Genomic DNA, 21,717 nt, shown 5'->3' with positions numbered 1-21,717 from the left:
TATACTTTTTATTTTTTATATTAAGAGTTATTAATAAGAAATGAGGAGATAAAAGATGATCTTTTATATTTTAAAAGGAAGATAAAAAAATATAAAAGTATATATACAAATATCATTTTTCTCTTATTATTGGTATATTTATTTTGTATTCGTTAGTGCCTCGTTTGGATATTCTATGCCTTTCAAATTCAAGAAATGAGCTACACAAGATTAATCATATATTAAAAAGCTGTAGATGATAATGTATATAATATAACACAACCAACCTTATAAATTACATCAAACAAATTAGTCTACGTGCACGTCAAAATCAACCATCAGTATAAAATACATGTTGGAATATGAATACATATTATATTAAAAATAAATTAAATCACATATACACAAATATATTATAGCTGATTTTAGTATACAAATAACATTTTTGAACAAACTAATAGCATTCACAACCATGGTACATACTACATAGCCAGAGTTGACGTTTCCTCAAACGCAATATTTAAGGTATTTATCTCTTCAATACATACATAAAGCTTTCTTTTGTCAGCAATTAAAACAAAGAATGTCGTTTTGCTTTCTTAGCTTTTCCGTTTTTGGCACCTAGCTTTGTTGAGTAGTTGTCCAATGTCGAAGAATATGCATATATGAATGTATGTAATATTATCTCTCAGTATATCAGGCTACAAATAATCCCTTCCTTTGGGGGCAGATGCATGAAGTATGTAACTTTCTATGCGTCTCAATCAATTAATGGAACCTGGAATTACCATAACACCCTCCTCTCCAATAATGGACCATATACTAATAACAAAACCATTTGTACACCATGCAATCTTAAGCCCTTCTCAACAAGGAGAACCAAGAATAATGTTATTCCAAATTTCCAATACTTAGTTTAGCTCAATTGTAGGTTCACACTTGTAAAAATATGTTTGATTTATCATTAAAGATGATATATAATATGTTGATTACTTTGAGAGAAGTTTTAATTATCTTTTCATGGCTCCACAAAATTCAAAAGATAAGGTTATAGACAAAAGTACACTTAATATAGTAGGCAAAATTTTAGACAACACTTTGAAGGTTTGTTATAGTTTTGTTTTCCTATGGTATCTTTTAATTCAGTAGGGTAAAGATTGGAACTGTGATTAAAGGGACAAATAAATTTTGTATGCTCTAAATTGCTAATATACTTAGTTACTGCACCAAGTAATTAAAAACATGATAGAATTCATTCATAAATTACGTGTTAATTTTGATTTAATGAAACGATAATAATCTTTCTTTATCCTGTTATTGTTATTATTAATAACACTAATTCTTGCGGGGGCCGCCGTGACTTCCAGCGGCGACTGAAGCGGCGGCACGTTATCCAAGACGCGCCAGACCTTGACGGAGTTGTCCAAGCTCCCAGTGTACACCATCCACCCATAACTTTCCTCTTCTTCTTCAACTTGTATAGCTGCAATGCACTTAACTGGTCCACTGTGACCGTTAAGAACCGAAAGCATCGCGTGTTTCCCACTCTCCTCGTCTCTCTTCCACACGCAAACGCTCTTATCGGCGGACCCACTCACCACAAGGTTCCCCGCCACCGCCACGCAGAGAACCGCAAGCTTGTGCCCTCTCAGCACTCCCTCCTGACAGAATCCATGCATTTTATTGTTACACCTTCTCATTCCCCAGAACCTCACCACTCCGTCGGAAGATCCGCCGTAAAGCACCATGGACCACCGGTTGACCGCGAGTGCCGTGACGGCACTCTCATGATCCAACAAAACCTCTTCTAGAACGTGCATGGTGATCCCTTTCTTCCCTTGGTATTCCCTTCGCCACATCTTCACCGTGCCGTCTGCAGATCCGGTGAAAACATAGCACCCGAACGCCGCAACGACTGCATTGACGGCGTCGGAGTGCGCTTCAATGGATTCCAAGAATCTGGAATCGGAAATGCTCCATACCTTGACGGTTTTGTCCCAGGAGGCGGAGTACAAGAGGCCTTGGTCCTCGTCGAGGCTTAGACTCGAAACGGCGTCGTAGTGCCTCCCCTTGCTCTTCGGCATCACGGAGCTCTTCACGTACTCTCTTAAAGTCGGTAAGCTCCCTATGCGCCTGTTTTAGAGTTAGTTATAAACAAACTAACTAACAAAAATACTTCAACAATATTAATCATCATGCATGAACTCATACTCAAGATGCTTATTAAGTTCATATGAAGTTAATAGTTGAAAATTATTAGATAATAATTTAGTCAAATCTATTTTTGCTTTGTTTTTACCTGTGGTTGGTTGGGTTGGTTCGAGACACCTTCCATATTCTAATCTTTCCGTCTTGGTGACCGGTGAATATTATTTTGCCGGAAATAATTATAGACTTAACTAAACCGCTTCTTGATTTGAAGCCGGTAAAGTCCTTCAAATCTTTCCAAACCCTAATGTTCTTGCTATCGGAGCCGGTGTACAGCAAGTCCCCAGCCACCGCCAGCGAGTATATATGCCCTTCTTCTCTTACCAGCGACCCAACCAGCCCGTTTCGCACCGTCATCAAGTTCTGTTTCAGATGCTTTGGTGGCGTAGACGGCAAAAGCCATGGCGATTTGTTGTAGGGAGAGGTGTTACCTTGGTAGTTCAATGGTGACGTCATGTATGGAGAACCGACGGTGGAACTGGTGGCGCCCGAGGCGCTACTCGGCCGCTGACTCCAGTAGTCTGAATCCTCGCTTTGGAGGTCGTGGTCGTGGTCGACGTGAGGTGATGACGGCAGATCGGAGTGCAATAAGACTCCAAGCTTTGGCCGGTGTAACGTTGAGCTTGGATCAACAAACATGGTAGAGACTTTCGTGTTTGATTGTAGTTTTTAAAAAATTTAAGAATTAAATCAAGATTTTATTAATAATTAAAAAAATTGAAGAAGAGGAAGAGGGAGAAGAAAAGGATGAGATTTGTTTCAGAGAATGGAGAGGTGAGATTGGATTACGAGGTTATATAAATAAAAGGAAGAGAAATGCATGAATGTTGAATAGAAGAGTAATAGTGATTGGGGACAGGTGGCGGTGCCACATAATGTGTGGTGTATTGTAAGTCCGGTATGAAGAGGTAATGCTTGGTTAGTTAGTGGTTACATACAGAGTTTTTGTTTCTCTTCGGGATAATCACAATTTCTTTGTATACGTCTTTTCAAAATTAAATTTAGCTTCACTTTTAACAAATTGTTTGGGAATTTGTAATTACACACTTAAAATAGTCTTTTTGTAACAAAAAGAAACAAAGTATATCTGTTTGATTACAGCGAACATCGCTTTTTCTTTGTTTTTTTTTGGGAAAGTACCGTAAAGAAATGGAATATTTGTATAATATGCACAATAAAAATTTATGAAGTATTAAAGATATAATTATTAGTGTTATTTTTTCTCATCAGCTGAAGTTTTTGGGATGAGTGGTATCATGACATGGTATTAGAGCGCTAGATCCGAAAAATCAAAAATTCGTTCCTTACTGAATACTAAAATCAGGATATTCATTTTATAACTCAATACTCATTGTATATATTGTACAAATAGTCTATTATCTCCCTAGCTAGATCTTTTTTTTTTTTAAAAAAAACTCCGTTATTTAAATTTAATGAGTACTAATAACAAAACCAACTCCTTAACTACTTCATTTTAAGTAGTTATATTTATATATTATATATATACATTCTCTTATTAATTTTATTTTCTTTTCTCACAAATTAAAGTATTGAAAATGTCGACTCTCCAGATCCATTCAATATGATGTATTAACAAATACGTGAGCATAACATTTGAAGAAAACATAACTCTTGTATTGTCAAAAGATAGATTGCGTTTGCCGGAAAAGAAAGCATATGGACCATGCAAAGCACATCATAGATTACATTATTTTAGTATTGAGGTAAGCAATCGTAGATATTAAAAGCTCTTTGTACCAAACATTTCACCAACATTTTGACTTTAGTAGTGCGTTAGGGCTTCACTTATCTCACCGGATTCTTGCAGGTGTCCTTCCAATTCTATCCCACATTCCCACCATATATATAAATTAAGCTCTTTTTTTAGATATAAAAAGTATGTATGTTGTGCATTATTCTGAAAAATGTGGATGCTAGACATGAATGTAAAAACAGTTTTTTCTGAAACAGCACTAAAAAAATTGGACTGATTTTTTTATAAAAAAAAAATTAAGCTACAGTCTGATTAGTGTGGATGATGAAATTTAAATTTTGGTGAAGGTAATTAGATCCTCTAAATTGTATTTAAAAAATTAAACGGTTTAATCTTTGTTTCTAATACCACAGCATAAAACACCTGTACACTTCATATCTGTAGAACACTTTATATCTATGTTCTACAGTATTCTTCCTCTTGCATCTAAATTAAAAAATGTATAAATTATGCCTACTTTCATTAAGTATTTATATATAAACTAAAAATATTTTAGTTACGTAAACTAAATCAAGACTTATAACTATAATAATGGACTCTTATATATTAAAATAAACTTATAGTTGTTATAATATATAATTATTGTACCGAGTTCTTAGATGGATGGATAGTGTATCTGCGTAAAGGTATTTATTTATATGTGAAAATGCCATGCATATATATTGTCGAGGACTGATGATGATGATCATCATTATTGAAGATGCCTTTGTTATATATTGAAGTGTTTAAACTTTAAAGGCATCTTTTTAATAACTTAAAATGGCAAAATCTATATACTAAATTGGTCTTCAGGGGAAAAAAAAGTTAAACTTATTACTAGAAAAGTAACTAAAATGTCAAGAATAACATGATGCTGACATTTAGAGACGTGTTAACCAACAAATGCCAGTTATTAGTCATAGTTTACTGCCAAATAATAAACATTTCATCAAGCAATATTAAAAGTGATAAAAGGTCACGTAGCTATAGTAGTATGCATGATTCTTAAAATCAAACCATATATTGTTAAAATAACAAAAAATAATAAGAGTAAAGGCTTCTCATATATGCTAGGTCAAAATCACAGCAAAGAGGATCATAAGAATTAAGATGGTGTTAATTACAAGGATAACACTCATCAGATTAGTGTCACGGGAGTGGCTAGAAATTTGTATTATTGGACACTTGGCCAAAAGATGTGGCTTTTTTCTTTATTTTGTTCTAGAAAGTGGCATATATATATATATAAATAAGTGCAGTTAATTTTAGGTGAAATTGATAGTTGAGAAATATTAAATAGTTAATACAATCTTATATGTTTAAAAATTAAAAAATTGCAGATATAAAATTTATATAATAAAAGATTTGTATACCTAAAAGTTAAAATTATGGTAAAAATTTAGGTGTAGTCGACTTCACGTAAAGTTAATATTTGAGAATCGTTAAATAATTTGACTAAATTTTTATCTAACAATTCTCAATTAATCAATTTTACCTAAAGTCGACTGCACCTAAATTATTACCTAGAATTATAGGCATCTAAACCATATTGACCAAATATAAGCGAACTCTTATCAATTTCTTAGATTTACCAATTCCGAAACAGAACTAGTGGTGAGATGTATATTCTTGTCAATAACCTTTTACATTTCTCAAAATGCATTAAAAATATTAGGTTTATATGGGAAATATATGTGATTGCCGTCGCTTCTTTACGAAGCCAATCTTAGAAGTTAATGATAGGGTTAAGAATATGGTGTTGAGAATGGAGTTGAATTAGTCAATTCAACTAGATTAATTAAAGACTGATCATTTGACCAGTTCGATTCAAACAAATAATTAATTATAAAAAAATTTCTCAATTTAACAGCTTATATTATTCTTCATTGGTCATTCCAACAAGCTATTTTGTCTGTCCCCATTTATACAAATTCCCAAATGTAACAACTCATTTGAAAGTAGGTCCAAATTAAAATATTGATTGTTGCAATATATACTACTAAAACTTTTTTTATTTATTGTTAGTGCCATGCATGCATATATACATTTGGTTGAGCCTAGACTTCTAATTTCTTGCTTTGATTTGTCACTTTTTATGAAGTGGAAATAAAATTAAACAACATACAAATAATATCGTTAAGTTATTGACTTAATATATATCATTGATTAATTTTCTTCGGTGTTTAAATTATGAGAGCTATTTAGATAAAGACGTTTAAAACGTTTTTTTAAGATATTTTTTAGTAATTAAAATTTAATATATATAATCAATTAAATCGTATTATTTTTGTCAAAATTAGGTTAAACAAATTAATTTAACCGAAAAAATGATGAATCAAATCTTAAACTGATCTAAATTAATATTATTTTTTTATAAAAAATAATTACAATAGCCTTATTAACAAAAATAACTAAAATATTTTTATTATGTATATTAATTTTGAAAATCCTAAATTTTAGTCATTTACTTCTTGCCGTCATAGAATTAGGATTTAGAGTTTTCAAAATTTATTTATATAAAATAAGGATATTTTAGTTATTTTCTATAAAAAAAATATTATAATTATTTTCTATAAAAAATAAATTTAGACTAATTTAAAATTTGATTCACTATCTTTTCGATTAAATTAATTTATTTATGGCTTAATTTAACAAAAATAATACAATTTAATCGATTATATATACTAAATTTTTTATTATTAAAAAATATCTTAAAAAAATTTTAAACATCTTTATTTAAGTAGCTACTTTAAATTATTGGTTCATTAGAATCATTGATTAATTTCCTTTGGTGCATAGTATGGCTGGACAAGTGTTTAAAGGAATAGAGTTGAAGTCAGACACGTGTCGGCTGCCTAAACACTCGACAAAAACAAACGTTGAGGATAATGTTGTACATATTGTGATGATACATTCATGAATATGGATGAAATCAATCAAATAATAATTGCAATTTTTCGGGCTATCATTATTCTTGAGCCCTTTGGAATACTCAGTTATACATATATAATGGTTGACAAATAAAGCATCTAGCTAGGATTATTTGAAGTCAAATTCAAACATAGATAACAACCTTAATCAAACGTAATTGTGTTGTACGTTATAACAATGACATGAGATAACACTCATTCTCATCTATTGCAAATGTACTTCATGTATCGTGTGATAGAATAAAAGAGAACGTGAAAATTAGAAAGAGCATTATTATTATCAATACTAAAATTAATATATAATATAATTACAATATTTGACAAACTTCTTCATTTGTTAGTGTTTTCATCACATTTCATTAGAAACGTATAATTAAATTCAATGCTACGATCTTAATTAAGGGTGGACTTTATTTTTCTAAAACAAGTTTATTGTAAAGTTCTTTTAGATATTTATTTGATACTGTACCTTTTTTTTTCAAAGGCTTATATATTCATAACAACATTTTTCAAAGCCCTACTAAACTATTTGTGTGTGTGTGTGTGTTTTTTTATTGTGTCAGGGCATGGTGTGTGTTTGTGCATGTGGTTATTTATTTATTTATTTTGGGTCCTATCTATGTATATGATTTAGTAAACTCTTTTTGGACCCGTTATTTTCTATGATCGTTTAATTTTGTTTTGGTGATGCATGTTCTACTCTCTTAAATTAATTCCTTTGCACATATATGTACGAATAGGCCTTCCAATGCAAAAATCCATAGTTCAACAGATCATCAGAAGCCCTAAGGGATATTCAATTTTTTTTTATTTTTCTCATCAAGTATTTTTGGTCACATCTTGACCCAAAAACAAAAAAGAAATCATTTCACTCCTTTTGTTGAACTTAACGAACTATTATGACCAAACAAAAAAAGAGAACTATTATGACTAGGTAAACTTTGGAAATTTCAACGATTCAATTTGATGATTAAGTATTTTCTCATATTCTAAAGAACACATTATAAGGAGGAGAATATTAATTTCTCATCACCCATTATAATACATTAATATTTAATAACTCAATTTTATAAAGTTAATTATTATATTATAACTATCATTTTACTATTAAAAAAATATTATAATATTAACTACATATAAATCTAAAAGCATCATATGAACATATGATATATCACAATAAAATATCAAATAACTCATAAAAATAATAATTTATTTTTCTATATAAACTTAATTTAAAAGACAACTCATAGCTTCTATAAAAACATAAGGAGAGGAGCTGTGAGCTCATGATATCACAATTTCACAATATATACATTTTTTAAATATGTGCATTAAGGTATGATCTCTAATTAACTTAATTTTTCTTACCAACTATGCTAATTTAGAATCCTTATAAGAACACTTCTACCATTAAAAATAACAAACTTAAAACATTGAAAATTCGAAATAGAAAAATAACATTAATATATATCTTCAATTTATTCTCTATAATTTTATTCAAATAATTATTAAATTCAAAAAAACAAAAATATTTATGACAAAAAACCATCTATGCACTTTGACTTATATGCTTCCTGATCGATTCTTCCATAATTATTTCTAGTGGATATTTTACTTTTTTTATGATTATTTCTTCTTCTTTCTATTCAATATTATTGTCGTGAAAGAGTGAATATTCGGATATTTAATTTAGATTCAGTATTTCATAAAATTGTTTTTTAAAAAAACCCGTAAATTAAGAAATTTTTTTCGTGAATTAATAAGTTGAATTATCAGCTAAGAACTAAGAAGTTCTTAACACTTGGATTTTGTGGTAATCAGGTGAGAAATTCTTACAATGTGGGCCACTGGACTTTATTTACACTCTTTTTCTTGTTTCTGTTTTTTTAAATTAAAATTTATCTATCTTGTACTATAAAAAATATATTAAAATTACAATCGAAATTTTTTTATTAAAATTATAAAAAAAATTAAATTTTTAATATATTTATTTTATATTTATTAAATAAAAAATTTTAAAACTTTGCCAACGTGGGAAACGCAAAACACGCTTTCTTCGTGGATCGGACATATACAATAACTTTTGGCTTTGGATACTATTAACAAAACTTAATAATATCACGATCAGAAAACAAAAATTAATAATGTATATGATCAATATTGTTAGATGAATTTAATATTAAAAAAAATGAATTCATAAGTGATTAATTATTCACTTTTTTATTCTCTTCATCTTTTCTGTTATAACTTTTTTCTTTCTCTCTCTCTATAAAATCATTGTCGGCACAATAGATTCACTTATTACAAATATACAATATTATTTGAATGCATTTATTTATAGCTATTTGAAGTTTATGTATATCTTATCTATATATTAATAAAAGATGTGGCTAATTGTACAGCAAAAATCATATGAATAAGATATAATAAAAATAATATGAATATTGCTAATAAACATTTTAAATAAGGTACTAGTTAAGATTAGTTATTTAAGATAGTTGTATGTATTCTTTATATGATAAATATTTTGAAAAATAATATTTCAATACAAATACCTTACCTAATAGGGGTGAGCACGGATCGGTTTGGTTTGGGTTTATGATAAAATTAGAATCGAATTGATTAAAATGTAATTGGTTCGGTTTGATTCGAATTTATAATTGTTTGTACATGTATCTGAACCAAATCAAACCGGTTAAAAATGAATTTGTTCGGTTCGGATAATTAGGTATCCGATGATTTTGAAATTCATAAAAAAATAACTAATTTTTATCTTAAAAATTTAACAAGTACAATAAACATGTAACATCAATAGAAATAATTTAAACATGTTAAACACCAAATACATTAAAAACTAAATTTATTAAAATCCAAACATATTAATAATGAATAATCATTATCTAATAAAAAAGTCATATATATTTTAAATTTTTTTATTTAATTAATATATGATCGAATTTGTGGATTAATTCGAATTTTGTACCTTCAAAATCAATATCCAAACCAATTACTAATAAAACTCATCGGTTTAGTTTGGATTGAACCCGATACTTGCTACCTACCTGTGCTCACCCCTATTACCTAATGAATTTGAGATTTTTTTTAACTAAATCCAAATAATATTTTATAAATTGGTACTAAATAATTCTTAGTAGCTGCCTGGCATCAAATGATCTGGCCCACAAACCCAGAAACCCTGTCTATTACTTTTCTATTCTTTATTTGTCACGGGCACTAAAGTACTAAACACATTCCCTCTCAATAATTATGCTCCCCTCTGTTAATTATTTCAAATGTTTTTTTAGTCATATAAATTATAGTCTTTGGGGGGAAAAGAATTCAGAAACGTGTATATGCAATCTAACATTTTTCAGGATTCGACCATTATTTTAAGAGGACCATAGCATTTAATTAATATTAGCATAATGAATTAATTAATTAAATAATTAGTGCATTTGAGTCTATCATTTTGATAACTTACAACTTAATTTTGAGATAGAGTAAAAACTGAACGCAAAGTTTTATACTGAAATAATAAAAGGAAAACAAATATTGCTTAAGCGAATTCCTGAGATTTAACGAGAGTCATCAACCTGATACATAAAATAATTGAAGAATTGATTTAGTTCGTTTTTAAAATTTAAAATATAAGTTACTTTCATCCTTTACACCACTTTTTAGAAAGACAAAAAAATAGCTAGAACTTGTCTTATTTAATATTTATTAATTGGCTATGGTTATTACTATGGTGTTTATACATGACTCATTACATATAAGGTGTAATTTATGGTGGCTATAAGTTTTAGTGCCTATGGTGGTTATGAACTTCACAAAATGATATTTTTAACTAAATAAAATAAAAAATTGAAACACGTTTTAGTTCTATTAGTAAATAATGATATGTTTGTGAGTGTAAATAAAAGAAAAAAATTAGACCATTTATCATAATTTTTTAACAAAAAAATAATCTAACGTTTTCTCTCGTCGTCGGAAATGAAATCGCTACCAATGTCCAAAATTTAAAAAATGATAGTATCTAAAAATACTTACATTGCATTAATTTTTTTCTCACGTTAATAAATAATTATTTATATCTTTTATTTTTAATTAAAATAATCATTTTATTCTGCAATAAAAATTTTGAAGTCTAAAGAAACTGTTATTAATTAAATTTTAATATTAGTAAAGTGAAATTTAAAATTATTAATTACAAAAAAGAAAAGTATAAGTAGATAACGAAAATATTAATGCAATGTAAGTATTTTTAGATACTATCATTTTTAAAATTTTGGACATTAATAGCGACTTCATTTCCGACGATGAGAGAAAACGATAGATCATTTTTTTGTCAAGAAATATGATAAATGGTCTAATTTTTTTCTTTTATTTACACTCATAAATATATCATTATTTATTAATAAAACTAAAACGTATTTCAATTTTTTATTTTATTTAATTAAAAATATCATTTTGTGAAATTCATAACGACCATAGATACTAAAACTTATGGCCACCATAGACTACATCTACATATAATGCATTGATCAATGGAGGCCAGAAAGGAAGCCTTAGGGTTAGAAACTATGGCCGGCTTTCTCAGGAAATATTCATGAATATGGTTTATTTGAATGAAAAAAGGTCACACAAAATTGTCTTTAATAGTGAAAAGCAGTCGGTTATATTAGATATATATGCTAAGAGCTTGTAGTTTGACTTACGTTTATCCTGATAAATAAGTTTATTTTAATGGTTAAATTCTAAATTTTAAATATTAAATTTTAGATAAAATATAGTGATAAGAATGTGAATTTATAATCTTTAAGATTTTTATTAACTAGATTTCTACCAATATGGTAAACGTAAAAAATACTACTTATTATTAATAATCACTTATTTTTAGATGTATAATTTTTTTAATTTTACTTATTTAATAAAATTTATTATTTTCTACTAACACTTTATTATTAGTTCATTTCTTTTAAAATAATAATTTACTAACTAATTACTTAAGTTTACTAATTTCTGTCATTTATAGTCGCATTTTATTATTTTCACTAAATTTCGTGAGCTAGCTAAGGTGGCTGGCATGCACGAGGCGGCATGTCCGTGAATATTCTTTAGTTGCCACCTCGACGGTCGACGTACGCAGCAGCCAATAATAGGCATCACCACTGACCAAACCAGTTCTCAGTTGATAATTATTATCCTCCATCAACTTGCTATTTCTACTATTAATATTTGGTGATGGTTATAGTGCCTATAAATATTTGTCTAACTTTTTTAAAAGGATTAAAAATTAATATTTAATTTTAAAAATATAAAAATAAAAATTATTAAATATTCAAAATTTACCTATCAAATAAGTTAGGTAAAAGTTAGGTACCATATAATAGACATGTAGAATTCACTTTAATATTTTCTAGTCTCAGGGGATTAATCATAAATAAATAAATAAGAAAGAGAATTATAGACAATGACCACTAACATGTAGCTGCTACTTCAAACATATATATAGGACCATCTATCATTCCCACGCCATTATTAGTATCAAAATAAAAACAAAAATAATACACCATTCCGTAGCCTGCCCTTAACAATGGCTTCTACCACTACCAACAAGATTATCAATAAGCCACTCAGAGCAATCCCCGGAACCTACGGCCTTCCCTTCTTCGGACCCATCAAGGACCGCCACGACTACTTCTACCACCAAGGCCGCGACAAATTCTTCCTCTCCAAGATCCAAAAGTATAACTCCACCGTCATCCGTACTAACATGCCACCTGGCCCCTTCATCTCCTCCGATCCAAGAGTCATAGCTCTCTTGGACGCTGTTTCCTTCCCTATCCTCTTCGACAACTCTAAGGTTGAGAAGCGCAACGTTCTTGACGGCACCTTCATGCCTTCCACCTCCTTCACAGGCGGCTACCGCGTCTGCGCCTACCTCGACACCCACGAGCCCGCCCACGCCGCACTCAAGAGCTTCTACATCAGCACCATCGCCTCCCGGAAGCAACTGTTTCTTCCTCTCTTCCGCAACGTTGTTGCCGAATGCTTCACTGAAATCGAGAACAAGCTCTCTGCCAAAACTGCAACTGCAAACCTAAACGACGCCGTCTCCTCCGCCTCCTTCAACTTCATGTTCCGCCTCTTCTGCAACAATAAGGTACTTATTCTAACTAACTAACTGAATCGTTAGTTCGTTTCACGTGGTAGTAATAACTAACGAGAAGTGATAGGAATCAACAAATTTTGTGATTTGTAGTCATTAATTATTTATTATTGATGATTTTAATGATGTAAAATTTCATCCAAAATTATAAAATTACTCACCTTACTATTAAGTGCCGACGAAATTTTAATAAAACTGCGCCCTTGGAATTTTCCATAACTAATTCGCATTCTTCTTGTTGTTAATTGTTAAAAGGATCCTGCGGAGACGAACCTAGGTTCAGAAGGGCCGAAGCTGTTTGACACGTGGCTACTGTTCCAGCTGGCACCACTGGCGACCCTGGGGCTGCCGAAGATCTTCAATTACATAGAGGATTTCTTGATCCGTACGGTTCCATTCCCAGCTTTCCTGGCGAAATCGAGCTACAAGAAGCTCTACGAAGCATTCTCGGCGAACGCGGGGAAGCTTATAGAAGAAGCAGAGAAGGCCGGGATCGAAAGAAGCGAGGCCATTCACAATATAATATTCACGGCGGGGTTCAACGCGTACGGAGGGTTAAAGAACCAGTTTCCAACCCTGATGAAGTGGGTGGGTTTGGGCGACGAGAAGCTCCACAAGGAAATAGCGGCAGAAGTTAGAAGCGTCGTGAAAGAAGAAGGAGGCATCACGATAAACGGTGTTGAGAGAATGAGTTTGGTGAAATCCATTGTGTATGAAGCTATGAGGATAGAGCCTGTAGTGCCGTACCAATACGCCAAGGCGAGAGAGGACATAATAGTAAATAGCCACGACGACTCTTTTCAGATCAAGAAAGGGGAGATGTTGTTTGGGTATCAACCCTTCGCCACGAAGGATTCTAGAATCTTCGAGAAGGCGGAGGAGTTTGTGGCCAGGAGGTTCGTTGGGGAGGAAGGGGAGAGGTTGTTGAAGTACGTGGTGTGGTCGAACGGGCCTGAAACGGAGCAGCCCGGGCCGGAGAACAAGCAGTGCCCGGGAAAGAATCTGGTGATACTACTGTGCAGGGTGTTTCTGGTGGAATTCTTCTTGCGTTATGATACTTTTGAATTTACATACAAGGATATTGTTTTGGGTCCAAATGTTACCATCACTTCTCTCACTAAGGCCTCTTCTACATTCTGAGTTATTCATCTCTACTGTACTTTGTGAAAAAACCAGCTACTTTGTTTTTCTTTTCATTTACTATTTTTTATTAAAAATGTTATTTGTATATTAAAATTAATTATCAATATATTTATATATAAATATATGTAATTTATTTAATTTATTTTTAATAGTTAATTTTGATGTACATTATTTAATATAATTCATTTTCTATGTATGCCTGCCTGGACAAATCTTGAATGAAGGTACTCTCACTATGACTTCTTGTAAAAAGTTAAAAGTAAAATTTGTGTTTGTGTACAGGAATTTACTTTTATTGGAATGCATGCTTGATTGGTTTGTTTTGTTTTTTCCCTTTTGATCGAGTTGATAATGAAGGCCAGATGTGGTGTGCATAAATAATCATGATAGCAAGTTGAAGACTTGAGAAATAATGTTTAATTAATAATATAATTACATAGTTGTAATTTTTTTAAGCATTATTTACAATAATTGGATTCAACGAATCTATCTCCCTACTTGCAGCCATGATTTTTAACGTTTTATGTATGGAAGAGTATAGGAAACTAATGAAATATTTGTATAATACGTATAATAGAAGTTTAAAAAGTATTAGAGATATAACCATTAGTATTATCTTTTTTCATTAGCTTAAGCTTTTAGGATGAGTAGTATAAATATTCCATTAACTTCTTAGTATATATATTATCTTAATCTTTTATTATTAAATAAATCACTCATAATAACTTTATTTTTTTTTCTAATGTTTCAATTTGGTGACTGAATAGAATTTTTTTTTTCATAATAATATAGTATAATTTGACCGAAGAAATTAAAGGATAATATTTTGATTAATATTTGAACAAATTTGACCAGTTAAAATACAATATAATTAAAATTAGGATTTATATTCAATGTTCATTTCATTTGGGAGATGATTTTGAAAGCTTCTAAAACGTTACCATCAATCACATATATCCCTGAATAATGAAGGCCTATATATAATACAGATTTGTGTTCAGTGAATTTTGGATGTTGTGAAACATGATATACTCGTTTTTCATTTACATTGTTTCTTTTGCATTCGTTGCTTTGCTTTATTTTGGAGTTATGGAGATGCAAGTTGCCAATTGGATGATACTTGATTTCTCAAACTAAGGATTGCGTAGGTGGCTGCTTGTGATTGCAATTAAATTAATTTAAAAGAGTCAATGGAATAAGTATACAATGTGGATAAAAAAAGTAACTATCTGCTATCGTAGAGGTTCGACCATTTAAAGTAAAATACTGCTAATTTATCAAACACAATATATACTCATATTATTCAGAATAACCATCCGAATACCAGAGATAATAAATATATATATTTTAATAAGTATATGTAAACAATTTTAAATAAACATCGGATATTTTAATTTTAATTTAAAATTAACTTTTGTTACGGTGGGTAACCGGAGATTAATAGAATAGATGGCGTTGGCTGGCCCAAATGTGTGAAGGAGGAGGTTTCCGAATGAGTGTGCAACTCGGGGGACTCCGTCCGACTTGTTTGTACGAGGAGAGGGGGTGGTACCTGCAAAGACACTCCGATGCCTAAGTTAGCAAGAGTGTGAGCAGGTCTAGAGAGTATTGGGCATAGAGATACCTGAGGGGTGTCAGTGTATTTATAGTGGTGAGCCAATAACCACCGTTGGAGTAGTGCCGTATCTTTAGGGTGTTAACCGTCCCATTATCTTTGGGAGGTTAAGATATGGCTTGATGAAGCGGTTGGAGAGATTTTAAGGGCGGTTACTCATTTGAATGAATGATTATCTGCCAGCTAATCTCATGCCCGACTTCTTTAGGACAAGTCGTAGTCAATACCGACTTCTTGATACTAGGTCGGTGCGTAGTAAGGCTCAATCCTTTGGACTAAGCCTTTCTTTTGGACCTGGGCCTTTATTATTGGGTCAGGGTATGAACAGTGCCCCTACTTGAGCCCAAGATCTCTTTAGGGCTTGGGTTCAAGTATCTAACTCGGGTTCGTAGCCGACTTTCTTTGGAGGAAACACGGGTTTTTAAACCGACGTGATTTTCGCGACCTTTTGTTTCTGACAGTTACGTCTATTCAAGCGTCGTGTCCGTTAAGGATGCGTTTAGGGATTGATGGCTTTGGTAACGGTTCACTCTCATTAATGACTGCTCCGTTTTTACCATTATGCCCCTTAGCATGTTTATAAATACTTTCCCTCTCTTTCATTTTTCCGTTTCTGCAAACTTTCAAATTTCTTCGTTCTTTGTTCGTGCTGCATTCTTTCGTTTGGAGACTTCTGCTTCTTCCAACCTTCACTTTCGGATAAAGGTTAGCTTTTCTTCTTTCACGACATGCCTTGTGTTTGCATGCTTTTGTTTTGTGGGTAGATAGGTTGGTCTGTAGATTTTGGCTTCGTATCTCCTCCCTTTAGAGACCGTGTTTTTTTATTTTTCTTTTCTTTTTTTCTTTTTGTAGGTTTCTGTCACCTTTCATAAGAAAAAAGAAAATGGCTTCTGTAGATGTTCTTTCTCAGTGGGTTGATGTCACGGTCCTAGGGGAGGAACCCTTGGTCGACGCTGAGTTTATTACTCATCTTCGTACTCACCACAGGATTTGTACTTCGGAGGAGGACGAGCCAAAATATGAGTTGGTGATCCCGGGTCCGGAAGACCGGGTTTGTTTTGGGAGGGCCAATGAGGCGGCCCCTCATTTTTTCTTTATGTATGAATGTATGATCACCCGTCTGGGTGTTTTTCTTCCTTTTTCGGATTTTGAAATATCTGTTTTGCACCACTGTCGAGTTGCCCCTACCCAGCTTCACCCCAATTCTTGGGGTTTTTTGAAAATTTATCAATTTATTAGTCACGCTTTGGACTTTCCGACCTCTTTGAGGATTTTCTTCTTTCTTTTTCACATGACTAAGCCCTTTAGTGGGCTAAATAATAAGCAGCAATGGGTGTCTTTCCGAGCCATACAAGGTCGGAGAATCTTCACCCTTTTTGACGAATCCTTCCATGACTTCAAAAATTATTTTTTCAAAGTGCAAGCCGTAGAGGGTCACCACCCCTTTTTCCTGGATGAGAATTCTTCCCCTCGCTTTCCCCTTTATTGGTTGGAGGCTTCCCCTTGTGAAAAGTATGGTCTAGATGACCTGGACGAGGTGGAGGCGGCCATTGTGGGATTTTTCCGAGAAGTGTGGGGGAGGGCCCCATACTTGGACACTAGGAAATTCCTCTAGGGATCGCCGACCTTTGTTCAGTCGCAACTAGGTAGTATATGCCCTTCTTACTTCCGACTTGTATTTGCCGACTTTAAGGTTTGCCGACTTATAGTTTTTCCTATTTGTTTCTTTTGTAGACATGGCAAGGAAGAATGCTCAGGAATCTTACCAGAGAGTTCAGGAGGCTAAAGCAAAATCCCGGGCCAGGGCTGGCGGTGCCAGGGCGATCATCTCTCCTCCTCCTCCTCCTCCTCCTCCTCCTCAGAACGTGGGGACTCCCTCTCAGCCCATTGTGATTTCTTCTTCCACCTTGTCTCGGCCACTCCCTTCCGCCCGACTTCTTCCTGAGCCAGAGAAGAAGAAGCGCAAGACTTTAGAGTCTGGCTCTTCTTTTGATGGTGGGGTTAAGGCGGATGCTCTTGCATTCGTCCGAAAGAACATCTATCCTCATATAAGTATGGATGATGTTTCTGTTCGAAACCACCTCACCATTCTGGCTGAGGAGAGTTTTAGGGCGGCGGGTGTTTGTGGCAAGCTTTTGGATATCTTTGAGACCTCTCAGCTCTTTGGGGGTAACCTCGAAGGTTGAGGAGTTGGAGGGGAGGCTTCTTTCTTACCAGGACCATGAGAGGGAATTGAAGGAGGAGGTAGCTAAGCTGAGGGCGGAGAGAGATAGCTGACGAATTGGATTTTTGACGGTTTAGAATTTCTCAAATAAAATCTCGTTGTAAAGTATAGTTTCTAAACCAACAATAATCCTTTCATACAAAAGATTGTTTGTCACAAGTAACAAACCCCTAAAATTAATAACCGAAGTATTCAAACCTCGGGTCGTTCTCCCTAGGAATTGTAATGAAGTGTCTTGCTATTGGTTGTGAATTATATTTGGGGTTTTTAAGCTTTTGGACAAGAAATATAAATGGCAAAGAAAATAAATCTAACAACTAACAAAGCTCTTGGCAAGATATGAGAACTAGAAGTCCTATCCTAGTTATCCTTCTCAATTGTGATGAGAATTGTTCATTGCTACCACTTAGTTAACCCTTACTAAATAAAGGAAAGTCAAGTGGATGAATTGACTTGAGCCACAAGTCCTAGCCAACTCCCAATGAAAGACTAGCTTTAGTGCACTCCAAAACAATTAGCAATATCTCCAATTACCAATCAACAAAGGAATTAGATAACTCAAGTGTCACTAATTACTCTACCTAGGCCAAGAGGAACAAAATCTATACTATATCTAGAAGAGGCATTTCAACAAACACATAAAAGGCAATAAGAGTAAACACTATTAAATGCAAGAATTAAAGGAATCTACACTACAAAAACAAAAGATCAACAATAGAAAAGCAAAGAGGACACATTTAGTATGAATTACCTCTTATTGAATTGAAAGAAAATAGAAGGAACAATAGTAGATCTACAATCAAAGTATAAGAACAACATAAAGGAAATTACAACAAAAGAATAGAGGAAGATGAATGTAACAACAAAGAATTGAAAGGTAGAAGTAGAAGAAAGCAAAGATTAAAATCTAGATCTAAGAACTAAACCTAATCCTAATCCTAATTCTAGAGAGAAGTGAGAGCTTCTCTCTCTAGAAACTAATTCTAACTACTAAACTATGCTAATGGTAACTAGATCTAAAGTATGAAAGTATCTCCATCCCCCTTCAATCCTTGGCTTAAATAGCATTAGAAATAAGTTGGATTGGGCCCACAAGGCTTGTAAATTCGCTAGCCACGAGTTTGCATGAAGTGATCACGTGCACCAACGGCACGTGGGCGTACAGGGCGCGTACGCGTCCTTATATGTATAGCAACTATGGAAAATCTTATATCGTTTCGAAGCCCCGGATGTTAGCTTTCCAACCCAACTGGAACCGCATCATTTGGACCTCTGTAGCTCAAGTTATGGTCGTTTAAGTGCGAAGAGGTCGGCTTGACAGCTTTCCGGTTCTTTCATTTCTTCATGAGTTCTCCAACTTTTCATGCTTCTTTCTTCATTCCCTTGATCCAATCTTTGCCTCCTAAACCTTAAATCACTTAACAAACATATCAAGGCATCTAATGGAATCAAGGTGAATTAGATTTAGCTATTTTAAGGCCTAAAAAGCATGTTTTCACTCTTAAGCACAATTAAAGGAGAATATACAAAACCATGCTATTTCATTGAATAAATGTGGGTAAAAGGTTATAAAATCCCCTAAAATCAATACAAGATAAACCGTCAAATTGAGGTTTGTCAATAGCCTTCGGGAGAAGGAGAGCAAGCTGCGGGCCCAATGCAATATGGAGGCGAGTTTGAGGAAGACAGCACAGGAGAGTTATCAAAGTTTATTTCAAGATCTTGTGTCTGTGAAGAAAGATTTGCTGAATTCTCGGAATGCGTACGCCGAGTTGGAGGACTCTATCGCTGATGGTGCCGAGGAGTCATGGAGGATTTTCCTGGAGCAAGTCAGAGTTATCGCTCCCAACTTGGATCTTTCTCCTTTACATCCTGATAAAGTTGTCATTGACGGTGCTATCGTGGATCCTCCTGTCCCCGTAATTGTTTCCGAGTCAGAATTGAAGACTCGGGGGCAGAGGATCATTAAGTCCCCTCCTCGTTCTAAGGACCCTCCGAGTTCTTCAGTTATTCCTCCGACTTCCTCTTCATCTCCTGTGGGTGCTTCTCTTTCCTGTCCTGGTGGCGCTCCTCCTGATTCTGGTAGTGGTGATTCGTCTACTCCTCTGCAGAAATGATTTTTTATGGCTATATGGGGGCTCGGCTTGAGTCCCCCTTTTTTAAACTTTTCTATGTTGTTTGGTGACGTATGAACAATTTCTTTCGGCCTTTTAAGGCCGTAAACAAAATATTTTCGCAAGTGCCCTTTTTTGAATAAGGGTTTTTTTTTTTTAAATTAACATAATAAATACCCTTTTTTGGATAAGGGTTTAAGTTACCTTACGCGTGTATGCCTTTCTGATTTTTCAAAGTCTTCTCGATCTTTTTCGAAAACCTTTTTCATTGGCTCGTCTGCTTTTCCGAGCCTTTTTGTTTAAGGACTTTTTGGAGCCTTTAAACTTTTCCCTAGGTTTTTCAATCTCTTTTTGTTATTTCTTACACCCAACCATGTTTTATTGGGTTCTCATGACTTAGGTTATTTTTGCGATGCGTTTTATTCTGCTCGGTTTTTCACTCCGACTTTTGAGTCGAATTGTTCCCGAGTTTTTACGATCAACTCATATAACCTCTTTACACCGACTTGTACCTCGTCGTTTTATCCTGACGACCATCTAGGTCGGTTCATGGGATTTTCACGTTTTGTCGAGCTTAAGTCGGCGCGTTTCGTAGAAAGAAAAATAAAAAGGATTTTATAAGAGATATTGTGGATGAAAAAGATCTTTATTTATTGGGGAGGTACCTTCTTGCTACTAAGGGTTTTAATAGCCTATTTTCCCTTAGCCTCTACTATGATGCCTCATTAAAAACCCTTCTCCAGAAAAAACCCTTTAATTTTGGGAAAAAATCATGAAGTTGGGAAAAGAGTACATCAGGAAATAGAGTTCGCTTTTAACTGTAGTACCTTTTCATATTACAAGCATGCCACGACCTTGGTAATTCAGTGTCGTTCAGGTCGGTTACTTTATAATAACCTTTTCCTAAAACTTCATTGACTTTGTATGGTCCCTTCCAATTTGCGGCGAGCTTTCCTTCTCCTTATTTGTTGACTCCAATGTCGTTTCTGATTAAGACCAAGTCATCCGGGGCAAATGTTCTTCGAATGACTTTTTTGTTGTACCTTGTAGTCATCCTTTGTTTCAATGCTGCTTCTCTTATCCGGGCATCTTCTCGGACTTCGGGGAGCAAGTCGAGCTCCTCTTTGTGTCCCCGTATGTTTCCGACCTCATCATGGAGAATTACCCTTGGGCTTTGCTCGTTGATTTCTATTGGTATCATGGCTTCTACGCCATAAACTAGTCGAAAGGGTGTTTCTCCTGTGGCGGACTGGGGGGTTGTCCTATAAGCCCATAGCACCTGAGGGAGCTCTTCAGCCCACGCTCCTTTCGCTTCCTGCAGTCTCTTCTTTAGTCCTGCCAGTATGACTTTGTTGGCTGCCTCGGCTTGCCCATTAGCTTGTGGGTGCTCTACCGAGGTGAACTGATGCTTGATTTTCATACTGGCTACTAAGCTTCTGAAAGTAGCGTCGGTGAATTGGGTTCCATTATCCGTGGTAATGGAATAAGGTACCCCATATCTTGTGATGATATTTTTGTAGAGGAACCTGCGACTTCTTTGAGCGGTGATGGTGGCTAATGGTTCTGCTTCTATCCACTT

General features: G+C 33.6%; 2 protein-coding genes across 2 annotated transcripts; one reads left to right on the top strand and one right to left on the bottom strand.

The window, feature by feature from the left end:
* Positions 1-1,213: 1,213 nt before the first annotated feature.
* On the bottom strand, positions 1,214-3,089 carry LOC112717135 (protein JINGUBANG). Its single transcript, XM_025769238.2, has 2 exons — positions 2,279-3,089; positions 1,214-2,112 (listed from the first exon to the last, which is right to left on the bottom strand). The coding sequence occupies exons 1-2, from the start codon at positions 2,824-2,826 to the stop codon at positions 1,236-1,238; spliced, it is 1,425 nt and encodes a 474-aa protein (XP_025625023.1). The 5' UTR covers positions 2,827-3,089; the 3' UTR covers positions 1,214-1,235.
* A 9,190-nt stretch (positions 3,090-12,279) lies between these two features.
* Positions 12,280-14,323, top strand: LOC112717133 (allene oxide synthase 3). Its single transcript, XM_025769237.3, has 2 exons — positions 12,280-13,036; positions 13,298-14,323. Exons 1-2 carry the CDS (start codon positions 12,467-12,469, stop codon positions 14,180-14,182), a joined length of 1,455 nt encoding a protein of 484 aa, XP_025625022.1. The 5' UTR covers positions 12,280-12,466; the 3' UTR covers positions 14,183-14,323.
* The last annotated feature ends 7,394 nt before the right edge of the window (positions 14,324-21,717 follow it).

Source organism: Arachis hypogaea, chromosome 10 (genome assembly GCF_003086295.3).
Source record: "Arachis hypogaea cultivar Tifrunner chromosome 10, arahy.Tifrunner.gnm2.J5K5, whole genome shotgun sequence".
Taxonomy (NCBI): domain Eukaryota; kingdom Viridiplantae; phylum Streptophyta; class Magnoliopsida; order Fabales; family Fabaceae; genus Arachis; species Arachis hypogaea.
The sequence above is the reverse complement of the archived record's forward strand: the minus strand, read 5'-3'. Positions and strand labels throughout refer to the sequence as shown.